This window comes from Ostrea edulis, chromosome 8 (genome assembly GCF_947568905.1).
Source record: "Ostrea edulis chromosome 8, xbOstEdul1.1, whole genome shotgun sequence".
In the NCBI taxonomy this organism is placed as follows: domain Eukaryota; kingdom Metazoa; phylum Mollusca; class Bivalvia; order Ostreida; family Ostreidae; genus Ostrea; species Ostrea edulis.
In genome coordinates this window covers 30,011,184-30,037,923 of record NC_079171.1, presented here as the reverse complement: position 1 = coordinate 30,037,923, position 26,740 = coordinate 30,011,184, and the positions used below count along the sequence as shown (strand labels likewise).

General features: G+C 34.3%; 1 protein-coding gene and 1 pseudogene across 1 annotated transcript; one reads left to right on the top strand and one right to left on the bottom strand.

The window, feature by feature from the left end:
- Positions 1 to 1,829: 1,829 nt before the first annotated feature.
- Positions 1,830 to 22,644, top strand: LOC125661534 (uncharacterized). Its single transcript, XM_048893574.2, has 5 exons — positions 1,830 to 1,900; positions 3,741 to 3,797; positions 6,081 to 6,203; positions 14,857 to 14,892; positions 21,986 to 22,644. Exons 1-5 carry the CDS (start codon positions 1,882 to 1,884, stop codon positions 22,414 to 22,416), a joined length of 666 nt encoding a protein of 221 aa, XP_048749531.1. The 5' UTR covers positions 1,830 to 1,881; the 3' UTR covers positions 22,417 to 22,644.
- Positions 22,645 to 24,015: 1,371 nt separating this feature from the next.
- LOC125663073 (uncharacterized) lies at positions 24,016 to 26,396 on the bottom strand (annotated as a pseudogene).
- Positions 26,397 to 26,740: the final 344 nt, after the last annotated feature.

Here is a 26,740-nt window from a genome sequence, read left to right as displayed (position 1 = left end):
GTAGCTTTCTCGACATGAGCCCTTTATCTTGATCAGGTAAACGAAGTTATCCGTAGTCAAAATCAGTGTGCCACGAACGGTCTAACAATCGGTATGAAATACGTCAGAGAGCATTTTACCCAATGATAAGTTGTATTGGCAAATAAATCGGTATAAAGACCATAGAATTTGCGAAATGTTGACTTTAAACGATACTGTTGAAACTCCTGCGCCATCAACTTGTTTGTCGGTAGCTTGCCTTGAATTCAAAACTGACCATACGCAGGACAAGCTCTTGCATATGGAATCAGTTGAGAGATATAAAATAATTTAATTGGAAGTTGTACAGAATTCTGGTATATGATACATGTTCAAAACGAAACGTGAAGATAACGGACAGTATTCAACCTCATAACTTCTACAAAGTATACAAAATTCAGAGAAGGACAAACACAAACCCTTCGACATACCAGATGTGGGATCAGGTGCCTAGGGAGGGGGGGGGGTAAGCATTTCTGTCAAACAGTCATACCGCTCTGAGTCCTATATTTCGATCGGGTAGACGGAATAATTTGTAGTCAGAATCAGTGCGCAAAAACAGACAGGAAGTGGTACGAAACACGTCAGGCAGCATTTGACCCATTGACGAGTTGTATTGACAAACTATATCGTTATGATAAACGACCATAGAATTTGCGAAATTCCGACTTTAAACGAGACTGAAGGATAAAATGTCAAAATAAACAAATTTTCATATTGACTATCCACCCAACTGATTATTTTCCAAAGAGGTTAACCCATTTTTTAAACATTGGATGTACTGTGAAAATTCATTGTAGGAGTTGTGAAATTGATTACTGTTCGTTATCCTCACCTTTCATTGTGCTGGGATAAAATTTAGAAATTGATTTCAAAATTAAGGATGATATCTCCCTCATGCATAACTCTGATGCTTAGACGAATTTGGCTCCATTTGGTTTTCGCACTATATTTTTCCTTAAAGCTGTTATCATTTCGAATTACCAAAATTTCGGCTTATCCATCACAATTGGTACCGTATAAGTTTTACATTGTATTGTTTATTACTCAAATAGATATGTTCATAACTTGATATTTCATTTCACCTCTGGTGTGTCCAGGGGTTCGTGTTTGCCCAACTATCTATTTTTTATTGCTTGTGGGAGTTATGAGATTGATCACTGTTCGTTATATTCACCTTTCATACTCATTATTTCAGTTATATTCAAAATCACCAAACTTATTTGAAATTGAAAAGTCTGACAATAAAATATTCCATGGTGCATAGATATTAACAATTCCATTTTTATAAACAAAATGAATTCATAAAACTTGCTGAAGCTTTTCATATTACTTTTCTTTCATCACAGTTCAATAATAGTTATATAGTTTTACACCTGCAGATACGAAATACTCATCATAAGCCGTCATTAGAACGAGAAAAATTATCGCTTGAGTATACTGATGAGTTAATTCGTTCTTTGTTTTTAACTTTATCTACAGTGTCTGATTAATTCAGTTGAGTCGTAACGCTCGATCAAAACAGACTTACCCCGTGTTAATACTAATAACTCGATAGTTTCAATATGTAGACGATTTGTTTGTTATCAGTTTTTGTACTTTAGTTTTAGTGTTAATTTGCTCTTTTTTATGTAAATATTATATCGCCCTGAGGAAGGGACAGGTTATCAAGAAAATTTGACAATTCACTGTTGTTCGTGTCGTTGATCATGTTAATGCTTTTTATACATACGTATACGTCTTAACAGCGTCGCCATATATGTAAGTACATTAAATTTTGCGTTCATTTAACATTCTATCTCCTAAGAGTTATTTGCATAGATATTTTCATTTTGTTTTATTATTTCAGAACATCGTCAAAACATGGCATCTGGAGATAAAGGTATATAATCTTTTTACATTGATATTTGTTTACCTACATATTACATTTCATAACAACAATATGTCTAATATTCAAAGTTCAATAAATACATATATCTCACGTATTCTTTGCATTTTTGGGATATATATCGATCAAAAATGGTAATTGTACTATGTACAATTATGTCAAATGCAAAGTGAAACATATTTTTACATTGTTTTTTCCCTGTCAAATCTTTGTGTGAGAGTAGGGCAAACATAGGTATAGGATCAAGTGCCTAAGAGGAGTAAGCATCCCCTGTCGACCGGTCACACCCAACGAGAGCTTTATACCTCCATCAAGTAAACAGAACAATCATGGAGAAAATATATCGTTATGAACAACAGTTACTGATGATATCCTCTCGCAGTCATTTGATTTGTCTTTAAAATGTAATGTCGTTTTCAATCTGACGTATTTCAAATACTTACTGTTTGAAGAAAGGTGGATTGATTTCTGATTTTTAAATTCAAAAGATTTTTATGGTTGTATTCAGAGACACTCCTATTTTCTATTCGTACATCCATTTGCTTTATATTTTTTCTTGTGTATTTCATCATAATGTGATTCCCATTGAAGCCGAAACACGTAATAGCGACTGGGGTTGTCTGGGTTTGATATAAGTTGAAGAACATATTGTAAAGTTTGCTTAATTTTTGAAAGATCACATTATTATCTTCTAAATGTGTTCTTAAACCTATGCACACACTCCTTAAAGTCTTCTACTAGTTGACGAAAGTTTCTGTAATTGCATTAATTGTTTTAGATCTTTACCACTGGTCAAATAAGTTTTCTTTTTCTCTTCCAAATTCAACATGCTTGTCAATTTTTTTGTACTTTCTGAACTTTTGTGTATACGCTTTGGACACTAATCCCTAAGCTTTGAAGATCGCGGTCTTGCCCTTGTCATAATCTGAACTCTAATCTATTGTCAGCTCCTGGTATACATCGGCCTTTTTACCAATCAATACTTTTTTGCAACACAGTGGACCAAACATGCTGTGGCCATTTTAAATTTTCTGCAACATTCTTAAATCGAGAGAATATTTATCTACTGATTTTTCTAAAAATAAATTTGGAATTAATCTGATAATTTTAGCGGTATCAAATTCAGTTCTGACAGGTAAAATTTCAAATCCGTGCTGTAATCTTAATTTCTCTCACTCAAATTGCCCTTTTCTTCTTTTTCCGCTCTTTCATTTTCTTTTTCTCTTTCCCTCTTAAGTCTTTCATTTTCATTTCTCTCGCTGCTCTATCGTCCTGTTTTTTTTTTCTTTCTAATTCCATTCACTCTTTGTATTTTTTTTCTAATTCCAACTGAAATTCAATTTATGTCATTTTTCGCTGGTTGAACCGAAAATTTACTTTAGCCCGAAGGGTATAGCTAATCTAATCAACTCATCCTTTTTCAAAGACTGAACAGCTTAGGACCACAATCGTAAGCGCCCCCCCCCCCCCCCCTACACACATCCGGTGAAAAGGAAGTAACTGCAAAAATGTCGGCCATTACTTACTTACTTGGGCCTGTCGTTCCGTGAGGGACATAGGCCATCGATGACAGTCCTCCAACGAACACGATTCTGGGTTGTATTTTATACACTGATTTTGACTATGGATTACTCCGTTTAACTGATCAAAATATTGAGTTCACGGAGGGTGTGTCCGGTCGAAAGTGGATGCTTACTCCTTAACACCTCATACCACCTCTGGTAGGTCCAGGGCTCCGTGCTTGCTTTGCTCTTAATTCTATATTCTTTATAAAGATTATGAGACTGATCACTAGGTCGTTATCTCATCATTTCATAATATATTCACATTAAAGATATGGAACAAGCAGTGAAGAAGCTGAGTATTTCGGAATCACGGGAAGTAAACGACAGTAAGTATGCTTTTATAGTATGGACATTGTTTAGTTTTTCTTAGTTATTAAAATTAAATAATTTTGATAAATGTCCCTATTACGTGTTTTAGCGAATATGGAGTAACGACATAAGCGCGTGATTTTCAACGCCATGTTTAAATTGAAAGCAAACCGAGTTTGTATCAACAGATGTCGCGGTACCGCGTACATAGATTTCGGTCGGAGGAAATGTTGAAATATATTTCTCTACCTGTGTATTCTACTCAAAAAGGGACAAATAGGGAGTTGCAACTCGTTTATCAGGTTTATCAGAACATCTATAAAAATATAACCAAATTGAACATAATAAAAGCAAAAAAAAAATCCTGCACAACTTTGAGTCTGTCAGAGTATTAATGAAGAAATTAAATTATATTACAAGATTACGTAATTAATAAGGATAATTAAGATAATTGAAAAATATTTTGTCTAAGGTCCGTATAAATAGACTAAACATTTTAACGGCATATAGATAGTTCCGCTCACTTACATGTGTATATACCTATATATAGCTACTGTCTGCGCTCTGTAAGTTATTCATTGCAATGTATTGGTTCGTCTATGGGAATACAATATATGTAAACTCAAGTATCACAATAAGTGGAGAAATACAATGTCAGACTACAAATTATCTAACAATTTTCACTGAGAGTATTTCTGCATATGCATAGGATTTAACATATTACCGATCGATCTCCCATTATAACCACTCATCAGAGAAAATGGTTCCAATGGAGGTGTGCGTGCATTTTTCGCAATAATAATTGCAATGTTAGTTTAATTACTTATTTGAATCATAATTTTATGTCGTTAAATGTTTGTATTTGAAATTAGATCAGCCGATACGTGTCAAAACACCTATGTCATACAGTGAAGGAAATGTGTAATATGCAAAATAACACATTTATAATGATAACTGGATGCTTTAAATCTAACATTATGTATGTATTATACTCAATCTAACATCTGTGTGTCTACCAATTTTCATTTGGATTGACAAAGTATTCTAGACTGCTGTTTCTTCAAATAACCCATTTAACTTTCAAAGTCTTGACGCGTAAGATGTAGACCAGTGAGTGACCGATCGAGAGGGGATATATACTCCTCTGAAGCACCTGAGCCCACCTCTGGTATATTCAAAGGTCTGTGTTTGCCAAACTTTTAATTTTGTATTTATCCCTTATAGGAGATATAGGGCTCACGGTGGATGAGACCAGTCGACAGGGGATGCTTACTCCTCCTAGGCACCTGATCCCACCTCTGGTATATCAAGGGGTCCGTGTTTGCCCAACACTCTATTTTGTATTGCTGATATGAGTTATGAGATTGATCACTCTACGTCATCTTCGTCTTCCATTGATCACTTTTCGTTATCTTCATCTTTTCACTTATTTTTACTTGAAATAAGGTAAAAGTAAAACAAAGGAGGCATCGTGTATATTAACTTTTTTCAAGCTCGATGTGGGACAAACATGTCAGAGAGTATCAATATATTACGGGATTGATCACAATTTGCTATTTTCACCTTTTCTATCAATATGCAGTGTTTGTTTCTCTGCCATACGCATCTGCTTTGTATTTGGAATTTGGAAAGTTCATATTTTCTCTAATTATGAACTTCAATGATATAAAGAGGAGCATCCTTCTCCACTAATCATTCTAATCAGGCGATGTGAACAAAAACGATCTATAGAGTGGTACAAACAGGCATCATTACAGTGCATCAGTGCGGTAGAAGTGCTTATAAATTCTCTCTCCCCGGAAAAATAATCACCGTTTTCCTAATTTTCGGTCTTACAGATAACCCACTTTGTATCCGGGAAATCAACGACAATGTCCCCTTCATAAGCATTTAGATGGAAAGCATCACGATACTTTACCCTCAGGACGAATTTTAACCTTAAGCGCTTTTTCCTGAAATTTGGTTTTATTCGCTAGCACTCACACTTGCTACATGGGTCAGCATTACTTTTTGAATAAGACTATATTTTATCATCATTTATGTGACCCGCACAATGACTTTTTTGGGAATATAGTGCAAAATTCAATCTCTGTTTATCGTGTCTTGTCTCATGATTGTAATATTGTCTCCATCTGTACAATAATAGGAAAGTAAGTTATTACCAATTAAAAAACTAAAACAAACAATTGTTTTTCGTTTTTTCCATCCCAAACACTAAATGAAATATGGTATATGAAAATACTCTATAGTGATATCTTTTAACTCTAATCTTATTGGGCGTTTATTTTTATTTCATATAGGTGATCTAGCTGAGGACTCGGAACCATGGGTTACACAATTGCCTGAATTAACTGGTGAGATGCAAACATTGAAAATAGCTGACGGCACAGAACCATGGATTGCACGATCGCCTGAATCAACTGGTAAGATGCAAACATTGAAAAGAAAGTCGATTATAACGCAATCATAAGTGTCCTTATAACATAATCTAAAATATAGGAGTTTGGGTGGTGTATGAAAAAAGCAAAGGTATCAAATAGATAAACCTCATCATCTCTTAATTTTATAAAGCATGCAAACTTGAGAGTAGAATATGTGGATACGGGTACCAAGGAGGAGAAAGCTTCCTCTGTTGACCGGTCATACTTGCCGTAAGCCTTATGTCTTAATCAGGTAAACAGAGCAATCCTTAGTTAAAATCAATTACAGTCCATAAAGCATTCTACTTTTCCACTTAAACGGTGAACAAACGGTAAACACACGGTGAGTGAACGGTAAATGAACGCAGAAGGAATCATGTGTGACCGCTTGACGGTGAGTGAATGCAAAAGGTGAACAGATCGCAAACGTAGTGAACGGTGAGCACGTGGTGAACGCAATATCAACGGTTTATTCGAAACATCTCGTACGTTTTACTTTAATACTACTTATTTCATAATTACGCAAGAAAAGACTTATTAATTTGTATTTAAGCAATGAATAAATTTTGTAGTGTCGATATCACCAGGCAAAATGAAAAGGTACACACCTTTTGTGAACACATTCCAGAAGAAGTAAATACATAAAGATAAATGCAATGTCGTGAGAAATATGACACATTGGTGCATCTACGTACCAGTGCATACTTACGTAATTATCTTTTTACGATTGATCACTGTTCGTTATTTTCATCTTTCATTCAAGCGTTGTAGAATATGCCCTGCATGGAGAGAAAAAATAATTAGAATGCTATAAATCAAACAGCAGTTAATGATAAGAGCATCAATTAATGAAGAATTCAAGAAGTTGTTTAGCATCTTTTACAACGATTGCTCGTAATTGATAGCAACACATATCGCGATATGGTACCTAGTCATTCCTTGTTGACTTTTTCGAATATTTTTACATGTACATACAGCTCAACTATATAAGTTAATATCATGTATATTTAATTGCTGTGATAAAATTTAGAAATTCATTTCAAAATTAAGGATTATCTCCCTCATGCAAAGCTCTTACATGTATCCTTAGACGAATTTGACTCCACTTTTTGGAACACTGTTTTTCCCTAAAATAGCTCTAGCAAGTTTATTGTTATTTTGGATTCAAACATTTCGGTTGAGCATCACTGAAGAGACATCGATTGTCGAAATGCGCATCTGGTGCATCAAAATTGGTACCGTATAAGTTTTACATACTATATTTAGTCAATACAACCACCTCTATACTTTATTGTATTTTAGTTTTATATCAAGAATGCAGCTTGATTATGAGTATCATTTTATAACCTATCATTGGGTCAAAGGCTGTCTGGCGTGTTCATGCCGATTGTTAGGCCGTTTGTGGCACACTGATTTTGACTACGGATTACCCCGTTTACCTGATCAACGGTGAGTGTGACCGGTCGACAGGGGATGCTTACTCCTCCTAGGCACTTGATCCCACCTCTGGTGTGTCCAGGGATCCAGGGATCCATGTTTGCCCAACTATCTATTTTATATTGCTTGTAGGATTGATGAGATTGATCAATGTTCTTTATGTAGATGAAGATAACAAACAGAGATTTAATCCATTTCAATGACTTGCTCAAGAATGTGCATTGAGTTCTGGGTCCGACCTTTTGAAAAATGCCTCAGTTATTAACTCAATAATAAAATAAACCGAAATCGGGAAAGTGTTTTACACTTCTGCATCTATTCAGACTAAAAAAACCATAGCACAATTGTTGAATGTAAAGTATATTTCCGTTTGGTGTTATACATATGTAAAACTTATACGGTACCAATTTTGATGTATATAATTTGTTTAGTTTTGAATACTTTTGAACAACCCCGTTAAAGAATATGAGCAAAAACAACCTAAGATGCAATCAAACACAAAGTACAACTCCTTCAACTCACATGTTAATATATCTATTTATGTAGCAATATTCCATTATCACTTGCATATGGTGTTTATATCTCTCATCTGATTCAATACGCACGACCTTGTTCTGTGTATGGTCATTTTTTAAACAAATCGAAGCAGCTACTGACAAACAAGTAAAGTCAGTATTTCACAAACTCTATGGTCGTTATAATGATCTTGTTTGCCAATACAACCTATCATTGGGTGAAATGCTGTTTGACGTGTTTCATACCGATTGTTAGACCGTTCTTGACACACTGATTTTGACTACCGATAACTCCGTTTACTTGTTCAAGATTTAGGGCTCACGGCGGGTGTGACTGGTCGACAGGGATACTTACTCCTCCTAGGCACCTGATCCCACCTCTGGTGTGTTCAGGGGTCCATGTTTGCCCAACTTTCCGTTTTGTGTTGCTTATAAGAGTTATGAGATTGATCACTTATCGTTATATTTACCTTTCATGAAATAAATCTGGTAATTCGTCTTAATATGGATCGTAAACTTCACCCTAGTTTTTATCAATGCTGTTTCAATCTTTCTTTCCCGCTGTATCTCTTCAGTTTCAACACTAATCCAGACGAAATCGGTAAATGTACAAACTTTCATATAAATTCATCCCAAATGAAGCAAACATTTTTTCCACACCGGACTCGTTCGCTTTAAGAGCTTGTCTACGAGAAAACCATGCAAATATATAAAAATGAAGGAAATGGTGGTCATCAATATCATTTCTAATCATTTATATCATTGGAGTATATGGTTGGAATAATAATTTGAGGTCCATTTATTGATAGGTCGTTTCTATATTTAGTAACAGCGCATTCTGTATTTACACGTGGATTAGTGTTTGAACACAAGAAAAATCCTTAAATATTAGGGTTTTATTTTTTCAAAAATGCAAATCAATTCTGAATGCTTATGAAAAGAATGGATTTTTTGTATGATATTTCCATGTAAACCACTTATGGAGAAATCATGTTTGACATCATATGTGTCCATATAGAGATTACATGGAGCCTGTAATTTGGCATTGTGCCAAACTTTTTTGATTTTGTGTTATATGATCAATTTTGAAATAGGTGTTGCTGCAAAAGTAACGCTTAAATTTCTTTAAAAGTGTATAATACTTTGATGTCGAATCCTTGTCTGTAAAATATAAAAAAATGTACTTTGGACTTTTGGCCGTTCATTTACAATTAAAATTTAAAAACTGACAAATATGAATATTTTTAAGCATTTAAAATTATCTTTTAAAAGATTAAAGATTTAAAATTTGTGATATTAGATGCATAAATTGTTTGGAAATTTGATTTAATTTATAGATTTAACATTTTCTAATAAATAAATCCCAGTAATCTACTATTTTTATATGAAAAAGGGGGTCTTTTAATGAAATAGACCTGTTGCTGGAATTACCTCCCCCTTTGATGCACTCTTCATACGTAGAAGGTACAAAATGATAGCAATATTATGGAATGTTATGATTCCAACTTGAAATGGGATTTGAGAATTTGTACATCATGTTTATGTGATATCAGTGAAAGACATAACAGTATCTGTGAATGTAATCCAGAAATTTCTAAATATTGGCAGTGTTTAAAAAGTATCCGGTACTTCGTCCTGTTATACTGCAAACTAGTACTAGTAGCCATGCATTTTGTCATTGAAGAATTGAAAGCGTTCTTTCCTTGATAATTCATGCATTAACCAAAAATGCTAAGTTAGATATTATATGGAGGAAATCAAAGAAAATATGCATCTATAGTCAGTCCAGATGGAGCATGTGAGGATCTAGTGTACCCCCCTCCCCGAATTTGCAAAATGTATAAAAAAAAATTACCATCATGATTGATGACAATTTTTTTTTATTAGTTTACATATATGCTCTAAGTAATGAGGACAGGACAAAATAAGAAAAGTGTGAAATAAAAATGCATAAAGTGAATTCAAAGAATGTATACTGTAACAGTTTGCTCGGTATCTTTCTTCTTCAGTGCTCAATGTAACAATATGACATACTTGATGCTTAATCATAGGTTACGATTCAACATGCGAAAATTTACACCTTTCTCTATTTTACCAACAACAAATATATAGATATTGTAAACTGATATGGTATTACGTATATGACTTATGTATATACTAATGTAGTTTCTTAAAGTCATTGATGTAGGTAGAGTTTGGATCATCACTATACTTTGTTCATCATGAGAAATTGATCGGGAAAACATTTGGAAAAATCATTTATCTGACAGGGAAACCGAAGATTATTTCGATCAAGTCTCTTTAGCTAAATCAGCCCCCCTCTACTTTTTTTTATGGCAATCAATAAACAATTGAAATGGAAGCTTGAACTGATGGATTAAATCCTTGGAACACCAACACCCCCCCCCCCCTTATTATTATCATTATCAAGGATTTTGAGCTTTGGGTTGTGTTAAAAGTAATTTTAGGGAGGTTGGGGGGTTCTATAAAAAACTTGCCACCCACCCACACCCTCCGCCCTGGTGATGTGTGCCAACTACGGGACCTCTCCACCTAGCTACACTGTATGTGTTTAGACAGGACAGCCTATACCAGCCGGGTCAGGTATAAACAATACATTTCATTACAAATTATATTACAAGCGAACTTCTTTACTTTTGTGCGAATTCGGACGTTATTATTATCTGACTTTCATCTTCGGTGCAATTTATGCGATTACTGTCAGTTGGTATTTAAGCTATATCTCATTTGTACGTGTAATGGTGTTGGGAGTGGAGTGCGAATGCAAAGAAAATTTCTGTATTTAGATATATTCAACATTATTGAATATTTTATGATTTTAACAAGATCATTCACTATCTAAGAGCATTTTACCATTACCACCCCTCTCCTCTCAATATAATGTTTATAATCATTAATTTCCGGTATTGAATATGGCTGCTTCGAACCCTTTCGCATGGATTTAGAATGTAGAATAATACGCTACATGTAAGAATAAAAAACAAAAGAAAGACAAGAAAAGAACATGCACGTTCCTTTTAGCTCACCGGGACGACTATCCGGAGAGCTACATGTATTGTAATGACCCCAGAGTTGGCGTCGGCGCCACTTTAAGGAAACATTTTAACCTGGGTTATATCTTCTAAACCAAGGGGATAGGGTTTTGATATATCCCTTATTGATTTCCCATGAAGAGACCTTTGATGTGGTACCAAGACTTTCGACCTTGACCTATTTTTCAAAAACTTCAACCTGGGCTATGTCTTTTGAACCAATAGGGATAAGGCTTTGATATTTTACATATATAGATGCCTCATGAAGAGACCTTTGTTTTGGTTTGACCTAACGACCTTTGCCTTGAACTTTGACGTACTGTTCAAAAACTTTATCTTGGTTATATCTTTTGAACCAAGAGTGATAGATCTTTGATGTTTCAAACATCCATTTCTTTTGTTACCAGAACTGTCAACGTCGACCTTGGACTTTGACCTATTTTTCAAAAACTTTTAACCTTTTGAAAAAACGGTTAGGTAGTCATCTGACAACTCTTGTTTATATGTACATATTAAGCATGTTATTTAATTGTTTCAGGGTTGCTGCTCAGTTTTTTTCTGGGTACTTCATTTGTTAAAGTTTGATGACATCTAAAAATTCCTAACCACAAAGTACTTTTTATCTAATATATTGTACCTGACAACTTCATATGACGTGTTAACTGTCCCGAGGAAAAGATAAAGATTTGGGGTATTATACTGTGGATATTTATTAAGTTCTGTCTTCACACACGTTTTACCTTTGAACTTAAAGCACGTCAGTCTTTAAATTGGTCTAAATGTTACTATGGCAACAATTTTATTTGTTTTAGAATATCAATATTGTGACTCTCATACAACTTTTCAAAAGTTACATTGCTGTCTGGCTTAGTATTTGCGATTGAGTTTGATTATTTCAGAATGTTTTCAATAACCAGTCAGATTTTTAAAAAAAATAGATTTATCCTTATTGTATCCATGGGAAAAGCAAATCTATGAAGAAATATGATCCAATTGCTTGTGGTATATTTAAGTCTCTGTAAGACCACAATGTACTAGTCATTTGTACTAATCGTGCTATCCTGTCTAAATAAAGAATTTATTATATATAGCATAATATAAATCGGCATGAAATTTGTTTTTAAAAATTGCATTTTAAAAGTACACAAATATCAATTTTGTTAAATTACAACTATTCATACGATGCATATTATTTTTTTTAGAAACGTTATTTTTTCAAATTTTGCAATTTGTCACCATGGCAACCAGGACCCATAGCAACAAAAAATGATTGATACATACTTCTGGTCATCTGATGTGAAATCATAAAATTATATAAGACTTAATAAGATAACAAGGATCATGCATGACAAACAGGTTTAGGTGGCTACCAGAATAAAAGCTCTACAAGCACTACCTTTGTGCACTTAAACGGAAGTAAAATTTTAGATTCCCACTAATAATTATGAACATGCATATGCAGTTGTTTGATAAACTGTGTCAATTTTTTAAAATCCATTTTCAATAACCTGTTAGAATTTTTAAATAGAAAGGGTAAAATATACATAATTTTACCCTTTTGTCAGAACAAAAGTGCTATTTTTAGTAACATGGCTGCAAATCCCTATCCAATGACTACACCCCCGAAAAAAATATGCCAAAGTATTTGATATTGATGTACTTCATTACACTTAAAATATGTTGTTGATCCGACAACCTTGCTTCCATCACATTTTGCATGGTTTTCTCGTAGACAAGCTCTTAAAATGTGATGTGATACATAAATAATATGGATAACTCAGTTTACCTGATCAAGATATAGGACTCACGGCGGGTGTGACCGGTCGACAGGGGATGCTTAGCTTACTCCTCCTAGGCACCTGATCCCATTTCTGGTATAGCCAGGGGTCCGTATTTGTCCAACTATCTATTTTGTATTGCTTATAGGAGTTATGAGATTGATCACTGTTCGTTATCTTCACCTTTCATTTTGAAAGTATATTACACTGAAGGAAATACAAATCATCATTAATAATCATTTAGATAGAAAACATATTTCCTTGTTTGAAAAATATACTCTCTGATGAACTACGGGACAACTTGTCTTCTGATGTCGATTCATAAGGGGTTGAATGGTTTCTTCGTGTTTTTGTTTTTTGTTTGTTTGTTTTGTTTTTTTGTTGTTTTTTGTTGTTTTTTTGTTTTTTAGATTTTCACAGGTTATTTTCTCTATCATCAATGTCCCATATTAATGTAGCGATATTCAATGGCCAACACCATATGGTGTTTATGTCTCTCAACTGATTCAACAATTAAAGGCATGTTCTGAGCATGTTTGAATTAGTTGAGACATAAACACAGGCGATAATGGGATATTGCTACGTGAATATGGGAAGCTGACGATGGAAAAGCTTAAGTCATCCCGTTTGTCATAAAGTTAAATTGTTAGTTTGCCGTTTACATGCATGTTCAAAAATATGTAAGTATGAAGTAGAAGTGAAAGTCTATGTGGATATTTTTTCGAGTTCACTGGGAGACATCGAATTAATATATGATTATGATTATTGTTAATAGCAAGACATTTTTTTCTTCTCATGTAGAAGCGTTTGAATAAGTTATGCCTCATAAGAATATAAAAGCAGGTCGTCTAATAAAGGAGCACGATAAATGCCCATGGCAATTTTAACAGATTGTTGGAAGACCTGATCACCAACGACACGAAAGAGGAACTTTAGCATTTTTATATGAAATTCTGAGTAATTTGGCGTAGAATCAGAGAAGTGTTTTAGATAGTAATTTTTGAATGACCGATCGCTAAATATGAATGTTTCAATTTTTGTTGAAGAAGCAATAGTGTATGATGTAAAAAAAAAGGTATAATCTTCGATTCGTCGCGAGATATGGTCGTGTAAAATGTTGAAAAGTCATACGTTTTGATGTTATTGATTTGAGAAAAGTTTTGCAATTTCAAGTTTACGAAAAGTTCTTTAGAATTTTTTAGAATCCACGTTTGATTTGCACTTCTTGCATATGTAGTCGTACAATAAGTTTGAAGTTTCTCTTTCACAGCTGTTAATATTTTCGTGAAGAGCAAAGATAGGGGTTTGGTAGAACATGTACTGGATCCAGCAATGTATCTTTGTTTGTAAGGGTTTTTATGTAGTTTAGAGATCCAGTATAGGTACGGTAACTCCTATACATTGACAGGGATATCAAATGTGATCAAAACTGAAGCAATTGTTTTCATGATTTTCATCTTTTGAAATGACAGTTGGGTATAAGTAGGATTGCAAATCCATTTAAAATATAGTTTTAATTAGCCTTACCATGGAATACAATGCTGTTACAAGCTTTCTCAGCTGAAACCAAAACTAATCCACCGTGTAACCTAATTGATTATATGTAGATCATATTTTCTCGTATTGTATCAGTTGATAGACGTCTGAAATCTCTCCTTCAATGCAGTTTCTATTACCATACGAAGTTACTAAAAACCTTGGTTAAACAGTGTATTTTTTGTTTGTAATGGTTTTGTGAAGTTTTGAAATCCAGTAGAGGTACAGTAATTCAAATTCATTCCTCACATTGCATGTATTTATATGTGAAAAGTTATTTTGAAGAAAAAATGTTTTGAAGGGAAACGTAAACAATAAGTTTGGTTCTTTCTTTCAGAAATGAATAAAGAAAGTCAAAGAGCCAATATCAGAGGTAAGAAATAAAGTTGAATTACATTTCTGCTATGTCTGTTTACCTGGCCAAGATATTGGACTCGCGGCCGTGGTATGCTTACTCCACTCTTCCTATGCACATCTAATATGTCCAGGGGTCCGTGTTTACCTTACTCTTCATTTTTGATCTTCATAGAAATTCTGACATTCTCTTCGTTATTTTTATCTTTATGTATCACAAGTTATTTTCATAGTTTATCATGCAATCATGTATATGGTAAGGTAACGACAGTGTTCTTGCAAATGAATATGTTTATTACAGCCCCGTGACTGCAAAGAATATGCAAATACACGAACGATCAAAACATCTCAATATACTCCTCTTTATCAGAGAGGAATTAGAATTTCTTTACATTGAATATATACTAAGAAACGGTGTAGTTTAGTAACTTTATTTATGGATTCATATATGCTGCATTATTGTATATTGATATAATGCGTTGTTATTCAATTCAGCTTTCAAATCACGGATTAAGTAATGAATATAAGTGAAATTCATATAGCACCTTATATGAAACAAATTACTCTAAGGCGCTTTACAAGGGTAGTGATGAGGAATGCAACAATAAAACACAATTAAATGAAATTAAATGACAGTATGACATAAAATCTTACATCTGTAAAATTATCAAAATAAAACATTATTATTAAGATCGATAGCTAAACATTTTTATCCATTATGGTTGATACGAAAAGCCACTGAAAATAAGGGGCTGCAAAAACGTTTCACAAGTTTAATAGCGTATATGACCGCCATTTGCACCGATGCATTCTTCACACACGCGACGCATTGAACGAATCAGATTATGCAGAAATGCCTGGGGAATTGTCCGCCATGTGTGCAATGCAAAGCGTCCAACGTAGGGGGTAGGCTCTTGACGTAAACGTCATTCCATTTCATCCCAAACATGTTCTATAAGCGATAATTCCGGTGAAATCGCAGGCAAGAGTAGCAATTCCACGATCTGCTGCGGTAAATAGTAACTAAGAATGCATGCAGTCGTTCGTTGTCCTGCTGCAGAATGACGATACACTGATTGTTGTGAATGAATGGAATGACGTGCTGACGTGCTCTCGTCGAGGTATCGTACACCGGTTAAATTGCCCTCCGCCATCACCAAAGGGATCGGTCCATGTTTTGTAATTCCGCCCAGACCATCAATCTCCCTCCGCAGAATTAGCGGTGCTGAATTACACAGGTGTCAATGTAACGTTCTCCGACAAAACGGTAAGCCCAAACACGACCGTTACTGCTGTCGAGATGAAATCTCGATGATGAGTCCGTAAACAGAACTTCCGCCCAATCACTGTTATTCAAACGACGATGTATCCTACACCACACTAACCTCGCGGTGACACAGAACAGGATGTATAACAGGACGTCAAGGACGGATGTTAGCCTCTCACAATCTGTTTCGTATTGTACCAAGACTTATCTCCCGATGTCGAGGTCAAAGAAGCCAATTGGAATCGATTACGCAAATATACTTGCATATATACGTATCTTGCCGACGTGACGCCACAGCGGGCGTCCTGATCACGAGCGGTCCATAATGGAGCCAGTTTGTTGATATTGTCTCCATAAAGCATTTACAGTGTTAATGTTAACTCCAAACTGACTTGCCACATGTCCATATTTAACTAGTATGCAAACTTATATACTATATAAGAATATAATACATGAAGTTGGCAATAAGTGAGAATACATAGTGTTCACAAACCTAAATAAGGCACGTAATATCCGGCCCAAAGTGAACACCATAACAGGTCATGGTCAACGCTAAAATGATAAATGTTTATAGGGCTGATAAAATGAATATTGTCGCTTGACTGAAACACACATCTATACAACTCAAATACTTTCTCGTATTAACCATAAATAGTAGACGCTATTAACTATCACATTTATGAATTTTGTGTAAATGTCTGACTAAGAAAAGCCCTATTTCTGTTTAGCAAAGAATATTCTGTAATTGCCAACACAAATTATAGATAAAATATAATACACTAAAAATGTTCACCGGCAAATTATTGACAAACTTACATGACATCAATCAGGTGTTCATCCTACTGTGTCTCGTGCCAAATAAAAGTGTGAAAAATATTACAAGAATTTATTTTATCCCAATAAGAAATGCTTTACCAAAATAGATACAAAATAAATATAATTGATTGATTTTGTATTGTTTAACGTCCCTCTCAAGATTTTTCTCTCATATGGAGACGTCACCATTGCCGATGAAGAGCTGCAAAATTTATGCCTATGCAGTCACCTCTTATGACAAGCAAGGTGTACTTCGGACCTATTCTATTCTAAATAAAATATAATAGATAGAGATGACAATTGAATATGAAATTGCCAACCGATTAACCGCAACTCGTTCCGACTGATTACCCGGTTAATCGTATCAAAATGAAAATCCCACCACATATACACGGTTCAAATCCCACAATGACAATACTATTTTTATTCTTTTTTCTCCCTTACATTTACATTATCATTTCACATTCTGTTGTTTTCGCTGTTTGTGTATCTATTCTTTTTCCGTTATAAACGTATGTTGTTGTTTTTTTAATTTCGGTATTTTTGCATAAAATGATTATTTTTGCAGTTCTTTCCATTAGGGAATGCTTACTCCTCCTAGGCACCTGATCCCACCTCTGGTGTGTCCAGGGGTCCGTGTTTGCCCAACTATCTATTTTGTATTGCTTGTAGGAGTTATGAGATTGATCACTGTTCGTTATCTTCACCTTGCATTAGTAAACGTTAATGGCAAATTTGAACAAATTTTAAATTTATGCACTAGATTTATTTTCGAGTATGCATATGTGATGACATATTACAAACAGAGTGAGTTTATGTCTTATCGATGGCAAATATGAGATACGCGTAAACAAAATGACACGATGTAGAATTCATATTATTAAAAATCGAAAAATGTTTGTGAATACTATATATTTTTACCAGTTTATTTATCCATCCTAGCTAACACTTATTAATAAACACGTTAAACAACAACATAATGAGACCATTTTTTAAAAATGAAGAGAAACTAAAGTGTTCAATGCAAAGGTCAAGATAACGAACAGCGATCAATCTCATAACTCCTATGAGGAATACAAAATAGAGAGGTGGGATCACGTGTCTAGGAGGAGTAAGCATCCCCTGTCGACCGGTCACACCCGCCGTGAGCCCTAAATTTTTGTCAGATGAACTAAGTATGTAAAGAATAGCCTCAAATGGGTATGACACGTCAGACACCCAATGGCAGGTTGTATTTGAAAAGAAGCAGGTACAGTTTCTGCAGTCATAATAATAATAAGACCTTTATTTAACCAGGATTACATATTTAGCGATAACGCTAGTTTTCAATATGGTCCTGCATATAACATACATACAGACAGATATTAGTAAAATAAACACAGATTAAAAGAAGTAGAATACATATAAACTTAAGAAATAATTATGAATGTAAGATAAATAGAATACAAAATGAAGCTTAAAAAGTATGGTGATAATCTCTAAGATAATTTCTCTTAAAACACGCAACACTCGTTGAGTTTCTTATGTTTTGATTCAAGGCATTCCACACTGTGCTCCCTGAAATGCTGAAAGATCTTCTATAATATTCTGTTTTTGCCCTGGGTATATACAAAATATTTGAATAAGAATTTCTAGTTTGCCTCTGACTGACTTCTGATACATATTTAAAAACATTTAAATAATCTGGCATTAAACCATGTAAAACTTTATACACTAAAATGACTTTTCTATAGACAAAGTAATCTGATAGAGGCAACCAGTTAAGTTCTGTAAACATGACATTAGATGGTGTTTCAAAATTTCTGATGTTAAGAATTACCCTTGCAGCTCGTTTTTGCAATATAAAAAGCTTATTCACATTTTCAGCATTTCTTGGATTGCTCCATATAGTACAACAATATGTAAAATGTGGAAAAATCATAGTATTAAAAATCTTCAGCAGCGCATCGTTTGACATAAAATATCTTATTCTTCTTAAAATGCCAATTCTCTTGGAAATCTTGTTCATAAGTAATTCTATATGACTTTTCCAGGACAAAGTTTCATCAATAATAATACCAAGTAATTTTGACTCCTGAACACATTCTATGACATGGTTATTTATCACTAAATTTAATTTTCGATACTTTGATAATTTTTGTGCCGATCCAATAAGCATACATTGAGTTTTAGACAGGTTTAAGCTTAATTTATTTTCCTTAATCCACATTATACTGCGCTGAAGATCTTCATACATCTTTGACTCAATATTTTCCACTGACTTATCTGTTACATCTTGTGAAGTATCATCTGCATACATATTTACATGAGAATGTTTCAGTGCTTGTGGATAGTCATTAATATACAGGATAAAAAACAATGGGCCTAAAATAGAGCCTTGCGGAACTCCAATGGTTACATTTCTTTCCTCCGATAAATTGCCTTTCCAAATAACTCTCTGTGTACGATTTGTTAGATATGATTTAAACCATTCAAAAGTATCATTGCATATGCCAAATGACTTGAGTTTGTGTAATAAAACCTTGTGATTTATAGTGTCAAATGCTTTCCGTAAGTCTATAAAAATTACACCAGTAAGTTTACCTTCATCAATATTTTTAAGCCATCTATCTACTAGAGAAATAAGAGTACTTTCACATGAGTGTTTTGGCCTAAAACCAGACTGACAATCTGTAATTAGAGAATTTACTGACAAATACTCATAAAATGAATTAAAAACATGCCTTTCTAAAATTTTGCTCACACAAGGTAAAATGGATACAGGCCGATAATTATTAACTAGACATTCATCCCCTGATTTAAAAAGTGGTACAACTCGTGCCTTTTTCCAGTCATCTGCACAAGTACATGAAGATATAGAATAGTTGAAAATATATGCAAGAATATCACATACACTGTTTGATGAAAGTTTTGGTTCTGGTCCAGAAAATGGATAATTTCAGTAGGAGTCCTAAAATTTGGAATTCAAAGAAAGAATACATAAGCAAACCCAAAATACGTTTATTTTGGTCCAAATTGCTTTGTGTTGTAAGACAGGCATAAAATTGCAAAAATGCCACAATCAATGAAAAAATTAATAGATTCAGGGACTTTCCCTTTCAGAAAACATACAACCCATGCGTCGAGCAAATTCATATTTCCATCTTCTATTAACAAACAATATATATTAATTTCTGTACTTACAAGACACCTAAAGACAAATATCATATGTTACAAATCTGTAAGCGTATGATCTAATTGAACGCCCTGAAATCCTTAGACATAGCAGAGATATGCACATACATGTACAGTGTATATGCATATTTATTCTGGATTCGGAGGGCCTCAAAAGCGATTTTTGTCGTGTAAATAAATATAAAAAATTTGCAATGGGTTACAAAGTCATATAGCTTTAGATTATGCATATATTTTATTTAGGTCATGACGACATCGTTTTCGTTCAGGTTTAAATAAGTTATAAAGAAAATATAACAAAAATATGTGACTGTCAGTTCATGTAGCACACAAAAATGTGCATTTTGTTGTAGGAGATTCGATATTTCTCCCCGTGATTAATGATCAAAAATCATACAAAAGAAATGGCCTACAATAGATACATTGAAGGTTGGCAACACGATTTAACATCATAATCTGTAATATTTGCAGAAATCTCACGGGAATTACTAAACGACTGTGTGTCACAACGCAATGTCTATGGAGAGTTTACGACTTCGCGATGTATAACGATAAGTATTTTCTCTCCCGGGTGTTGTTTTGTATAGAACCAGCTTGTTTGTATTATTGCGATTCGTATGTGTTGTTCTTTTTAATTCTACATTTTTTGTTATTTGCTTTCAAACAATCAGTCCTAATACGGTCTATAAAATTCATCAAAATGCCATCGGGTTCGTCGAATGTGTGATAACGTTTGACTCGTGAATAACGTTTATAACGTTATTTGATGTGGTATGGGAATTACTTTAAGTTGAGATAGTATACTTGGCATATATCTAACTTACTTAAAACACAGATCAAGCTTTATTCAAAACAAATTTAAAACAAATAGTTTGGGCCTTTATATACAAAAACATACCTTGTTCCTATAAAATTATAACGACCATAGACTTTGCGAAATGTTGACTTTCAACGAGACTGTAGAAACCCTTGTAACATCTACTTATTTGTCAGTAGCTCGCCTTGATTTAAAAAATGACCATACGCAGAACAAGCTCTTGCGTATTGCATCAGTTGAGATATATAAACACCATATGCAGGTGATAATGGAATATTGCTACATAAATATGGGAAGTTGACGATGGAGAAGCTGCAATCATCCAGTTTGTCATACAGTTAAGTTGTCAGTATGTCGTTAATGTCTACTTTCAATAAAATGTCTAATTATGAAGCAGAAATGGATTAGTCTGCCGTGTTTTGTTTTATTTCGAGCTCACAAGGATATATCGAATCAACATATGAATGAAAGTTATTATTGTTAATAGACAAAACGTCGTGTCGATATATCTAAATGTCGAATTGAAGGCCACAGCAAGATATCTTTTCTTCTTACGTAGAGGTTTTTGAATAAATTCTGCTTCATGTGAATATAAAAACATGTATGTATTTAGTTCTTATTTATTTTCTTTTATTTCTTAAGATAAAGATGTGGGGTACAAGTAATTGTAAGCTCCTGGTGGAAATGGATGGAACTAGTGATATTTTCATTGAAGATTTATATAATTTAATATTTGAGTGTGCAAGTTTTTCCTTTTCGTTTTTCTCTCTATTTCTTTTGCTTTCCGTTATCAAAATATCAAACCCAATAGATAAATAAATAGATGATATCAATGAATTGTTCATTCTCTCCTACATTTGCCTGTTTCGTATCATTTTTAGAAGTATTTTAATGATATCATTTACTGAAATTTGTTCGCACTCTCATATATCTTTTACCTATACCGAATCCTTGCTCACATTTGTTTTGTTTTTTATTTGTCTATGGTTTCCTTGTTTGAGATTCTAACTTCTAAGTGTATTTTTCTTCCTTTTATAGCAGTGGTAATACATGCTTATTCTGATAATGCATTGACCAGGGACTTCATCAACGAGTTTAAGAGATACATACCAAATGTAACCATCCAATCTCAGGAAGAGAGTGCCATACCAGGAAGAACAGTCTTCGAGAACTTTGAATCTGATTTAGAGCAAAACGATATCTTATTTGTAATGGTAACAAATAACCTCAAACTAGAGCCTAATATAGAAAGTTATTTCGCAGATATTGGTTTGTTTGACAGCCAAATGCGGGAGGAGAAAAGAGGAAAATTCATACCTATTTGGGGAGACAAAAACGCGAAATATCTGTATAAAAAATTCGCCCCTTTACATGGATTTGATTTTGGTCAAGATAAGTTTTCCAAACTTAACGAAATCATACAAGAGATTCGTATGTGCCGTGATGATGAATTTGATGACCTGAAATGATATGAAGGATTAGATGAATATTCAGTCGCTTAGGATATTGTAATTTGAGGTTCTTCCAGATGTTTAAAAATCTATGCACAGATTCATTCAATAACCCCTTTTCTTCAAATGTATCTAATTGACAAATGGTAGTATGTGTAGCCTTACTCTGAAAATATTGTAAAAAAAAAAAAACACCATTTGCACATGCGCCTTGTTCTGTGTTTTTCTTTTAATTTAATTATTTTATATGATATCGTGATCTTCTTTTTATATACATGTATTATACCAAAATGTTCACAACCAATAAAGAAATATAGATATTTTTCCTATTAGTTCATCATATTTTGCTTTTTAAACTTAAACAGTTTTTGTTTATTTAAGTTGTGAACTTTTCTTAGATAAAGGCAAAGACAACAGTTATCAATGAAAGGGTGAAGAAAACAAACCGTGATCAAAATAACCAATCACATAAATAATACATAGAGGAGGGCCACTGCGGACACCGATATACATAAGAGGTATATAGGAGGAGTAAATACCCCTAAAAACCGGACACACGTTGTGAGTCCTTAATATTGATCAGTTAATACAAAATCATTAGAAGGGCAAACACGCACCCCTCGACATACCAGAGGTGGGACGATGAAATCGCGTAAATGGAGTAATATATAATAAAAACCAATGTGTAAAGGACGACCTAATAATTGACCTTCAGCTTGACACTTACATATATTGACGATCAACAATAATCATATTGATTCATAGATCGATTCAATATATCCCAGTGAGCTAGAATAGATACACCACAGGGTCCTCCACATCTGCTTTGAACTTAGATAGTTTAGTGAAAATGAATATTAACGACAAACTAACAACCCAACTTTATGAAAAACGGATACTTTTCTCTCATATTCCCTTAAATGGTTTGTGCATATACTTGTGTATCCGTTTTGTGCTATCAATAAATTTTCGCCACTTTGATTACGTGTTCCGTAATTAACAGGACTTGAGGTCAAATGAGAATATGTAGCAAAAATCTATAAAAATAATCTCAATAACTGAAGGGCCTTGAATACTCAAAATACCTGTGACAAAAATTCCACAATACATTCACATAAAAATTATTTACACACACATAACAAACATAAATCACATATGGAAGCAGGTAAACCACATAGTAATGCTACTTTAAGAGGAAGTCAATTACGGGGTTGGGTGAAAAGGGAAGTTCGCAGAGCTACTCCAAGCAATAATGGCGCCAACAAAATATATACCTTGCGCATCATGCAAGGGGAGACGACTCCCGCAGACCCGTGCATAGACAAACCATGTCAAAATTTATTTTATCATGATAAAAACCACTTTGACCTCAAGTCCTGATAATCAAGGAACACGTAATCAAAGTGGCAACAATTTATTGACAAACACAAAACACAAAACTGATACACAAGTATATGTACATATCTCTAAAGGGAATATGAGAGAAAAGTGCCTGTAACGAAAATTTCCCCCAGCCTAAAATTTGTTTGGAGATTAAACTAACCTAACTGTTAGAATGTAAAGTAATTCCTTAAATAAGTCATTGATCATACCTTGATATGGAAGAGGTAAAACAGTTCACTCAGCTATAGGAAGAAATCTACCAAAGAGTAACATAATGTCTAGTAATTTTGAGAAGTGGGGGTCAATATATCTTTGCACAGCATCATTAGACCAGCAACCATTTGCTTTGATCTGGTCCACTTGGACACCAATGCGACTTAACCATGTTTCTCCAACCCGGTGAAAAGAGTTACCTTTGATATCACTGTCATCCAATTCTGACTGTACTAGAGTGGAGTGAGGCTTTTGGCGGGGGAAAAGTGTAAGAAAGAACAGATCCTGCTCCTGTGATAAAAGGTGGTCCGAACAGATCGGCTCTACTTGTAAGCTGGAGGTAAGCTGGAGGTAAGCCTGCAAGGCTGATGCTGGACTCAGTTGTAATTTATATAGCGCCCTATCAACATTAGTTCTCTAAAGAGCTTTACAAATGTGATAGAAAAGATAATATAAAATCAATGTGCACACACATGGGAATAAATATTCATAGTGACAAAATTAAAATGCATAATTATTACTATTAATATATAGCGCCTAATGTAATGATATAATTACCCTGATAACATATAAAACAATTTAAAACAAACCCTTAGGAATAATTACATACATCGAATGGACATAAGTATAATAACAAACTGCAGTTCAAATAGCAACTGAAGTTCTTTTTAAATGTAACAGAACTGTAAGAGCTGTAATGTAAGAGCACTAAGTATGTAAAATGAAACCTCTCAAATTAAAAGCTAATCTAAAACTTTCACCATTAACTCGAGGCAGGATAACATGCAGTTCACGTTCTCGAAATTGTGTCTTTGTATGTCGTAAACAGAGCAAGTAACCCCAAGCGCAAGACATCAAGTCAATGCGTCGTACATGTTTTTGATGCGTTAAAAGGTTCTGTAATTGCGATATTGCCGGGACGAAGCAGACCATAAAAGGATACCAGACAGACACACCAGAAGGCCAAGTCTGCAACTGACACAAAGTCCAAGAAATGTCGTATCCTGAGGAAGATGAAATGGTGTCATAGCGTTGATAGGAGATTGATTCGTACCCAATTCTCGCTTGATATCCATGAGCAAGTACTTTAATTGGTACTTCTCTGGAATACGGTCTGGTAGATCACAGAGTTTGTTCATGTGTGGAATAATATTCAAGTATTGCTGAATAGAACAATTTGAAACATTTCATTTTTGCTGAGTAAGTCACATATAACTGCAATGTATCTGGATTTGCTGGTAATAGAGACACAGAAATCTTGTCACAAAATTCCAGGTAAGACTTCATGAGACTACGATAGGTGGAAGCTGTTGAACTAGCCCATACCTTTCTTTTCAGAACGGACACTTGGTCTTATAGAGACTGCACTGTTAATCCACCTAGAAAAGATAAATGGTAATGACATATGAGACCACAATGTCCCAATAGAAAATGTGCCACCTTTCATGTTTAGTGAATTTCCCAGGCACATGAACACGGGAACGTGCATCTGCAATGTTGTTTTATTTGCCAGGGTAATATTTTGAACTGATTGCACAATTACACAGGGCCGATATTTAGAAAAGATTGTGGCACATTAACTGAACTATGGGATTTCTAGAAGTTGTTCTATTTTTCCATGACACGACAGATGAATTATAACTATTTATGATCACCCCTCGGTTTACAAAAATATTACACCACCTAAACACAGAGATGAAAATGAAAATAAACTCCTTAACATTTATGTGTTTAGCAGCAGAAGCTGATAGGTCCGTGTCCAGTTTATGTACAAAATAGTCTCCGTTGTAGTATCCCCTATCTCCCTCTAAGGAAGCGTCCGTCTGGAATAATGTGATAGGACATGGATCCCGGATACGATATATGTCATTGAATATCATCATGAATGATATCCACCACTGAAGGTCTGCAAAGAAGTCATCTGTAAGCATCACTTTATGTCTCTCGGTCTGTCACTCTACGAGGAAAAGTATGACCCCAACAAATCACTTGCGAAGCTCAACTGATTTTTTCAATTATTGTTTCAATTTGTTGAACACTAGCGCGTTCCCACGAGAAAAGGCTTCAGGCAAGTCACTAAAGTATCGGAGCTTTGATGTAGGTAAGGCTTAGGTCATAGATAAAGAATCTACAACAACTCCCAAGAATACTGTCTGATGGTAGAGACCTTCAACCTTTGACCAGTTAAAAGCAAAACCCAGCTGTCGAATTATATGCAATACCCTTGAACATTCGCGAAAAATTTTCCCCAAAACCATAAAATCACCAAGATAAACAATATAACCATACATTTTCTTTAAGATTCTACAGACTGCACTACTAGATCGTTGAAAAATCTTAGGGCTCTTAGCAGCACCAAAAGGGAGTTTAGTGTCATACATATCCATGTAAGTAGGAGACATATTGTTAGCAAACAGCCATTTTAACCCAGTTGCCTGATAATCATAAGGGTCAATGGGGACTGATTATAGGTTGACTGCAAATCTATCTTAGCTAGATAACATCTTTCACTTAATTATCATTAATATAATTGGTATATTCGAGGTAATCCAGCACTCCCTGCTCATCAAGTTCTTGATTATCAACCATCTCCAGTATGATGGCAGCATTACCATACCCCCCCCCCCCCCGTTTTACAGACAATTGTGTTGATATCCACACCAGTCTTGGTTAGTGCAAGAACATCTTCCTTTTCCTGCTGCATAAGTGGGTCAAGCCAAACATGACGATGGACAAGTCGTAATTT

What these genes read in the sequence shown, in the direction of transcription:
- LOC125661534 (XM_048893574.2), top strand. An exon ending in ATCACGGGAAGTAAACGACA is followed by an intron (nt 3,798 to 6,080) that starts GTAAGTATGCTT and finishes TATTTCATATAG; the next exon opens with GTGATCTAGCTGAGGACTCG. An exon ending in ACGATCGCCTGAATCAACTG is followed by an intron (nt 6,204 to 14,856) that starts GTAAGATGCAAA and finishes TCTTTCTTTCAG; the next exon opens with AAATGAATAAAGAAAGTCAA.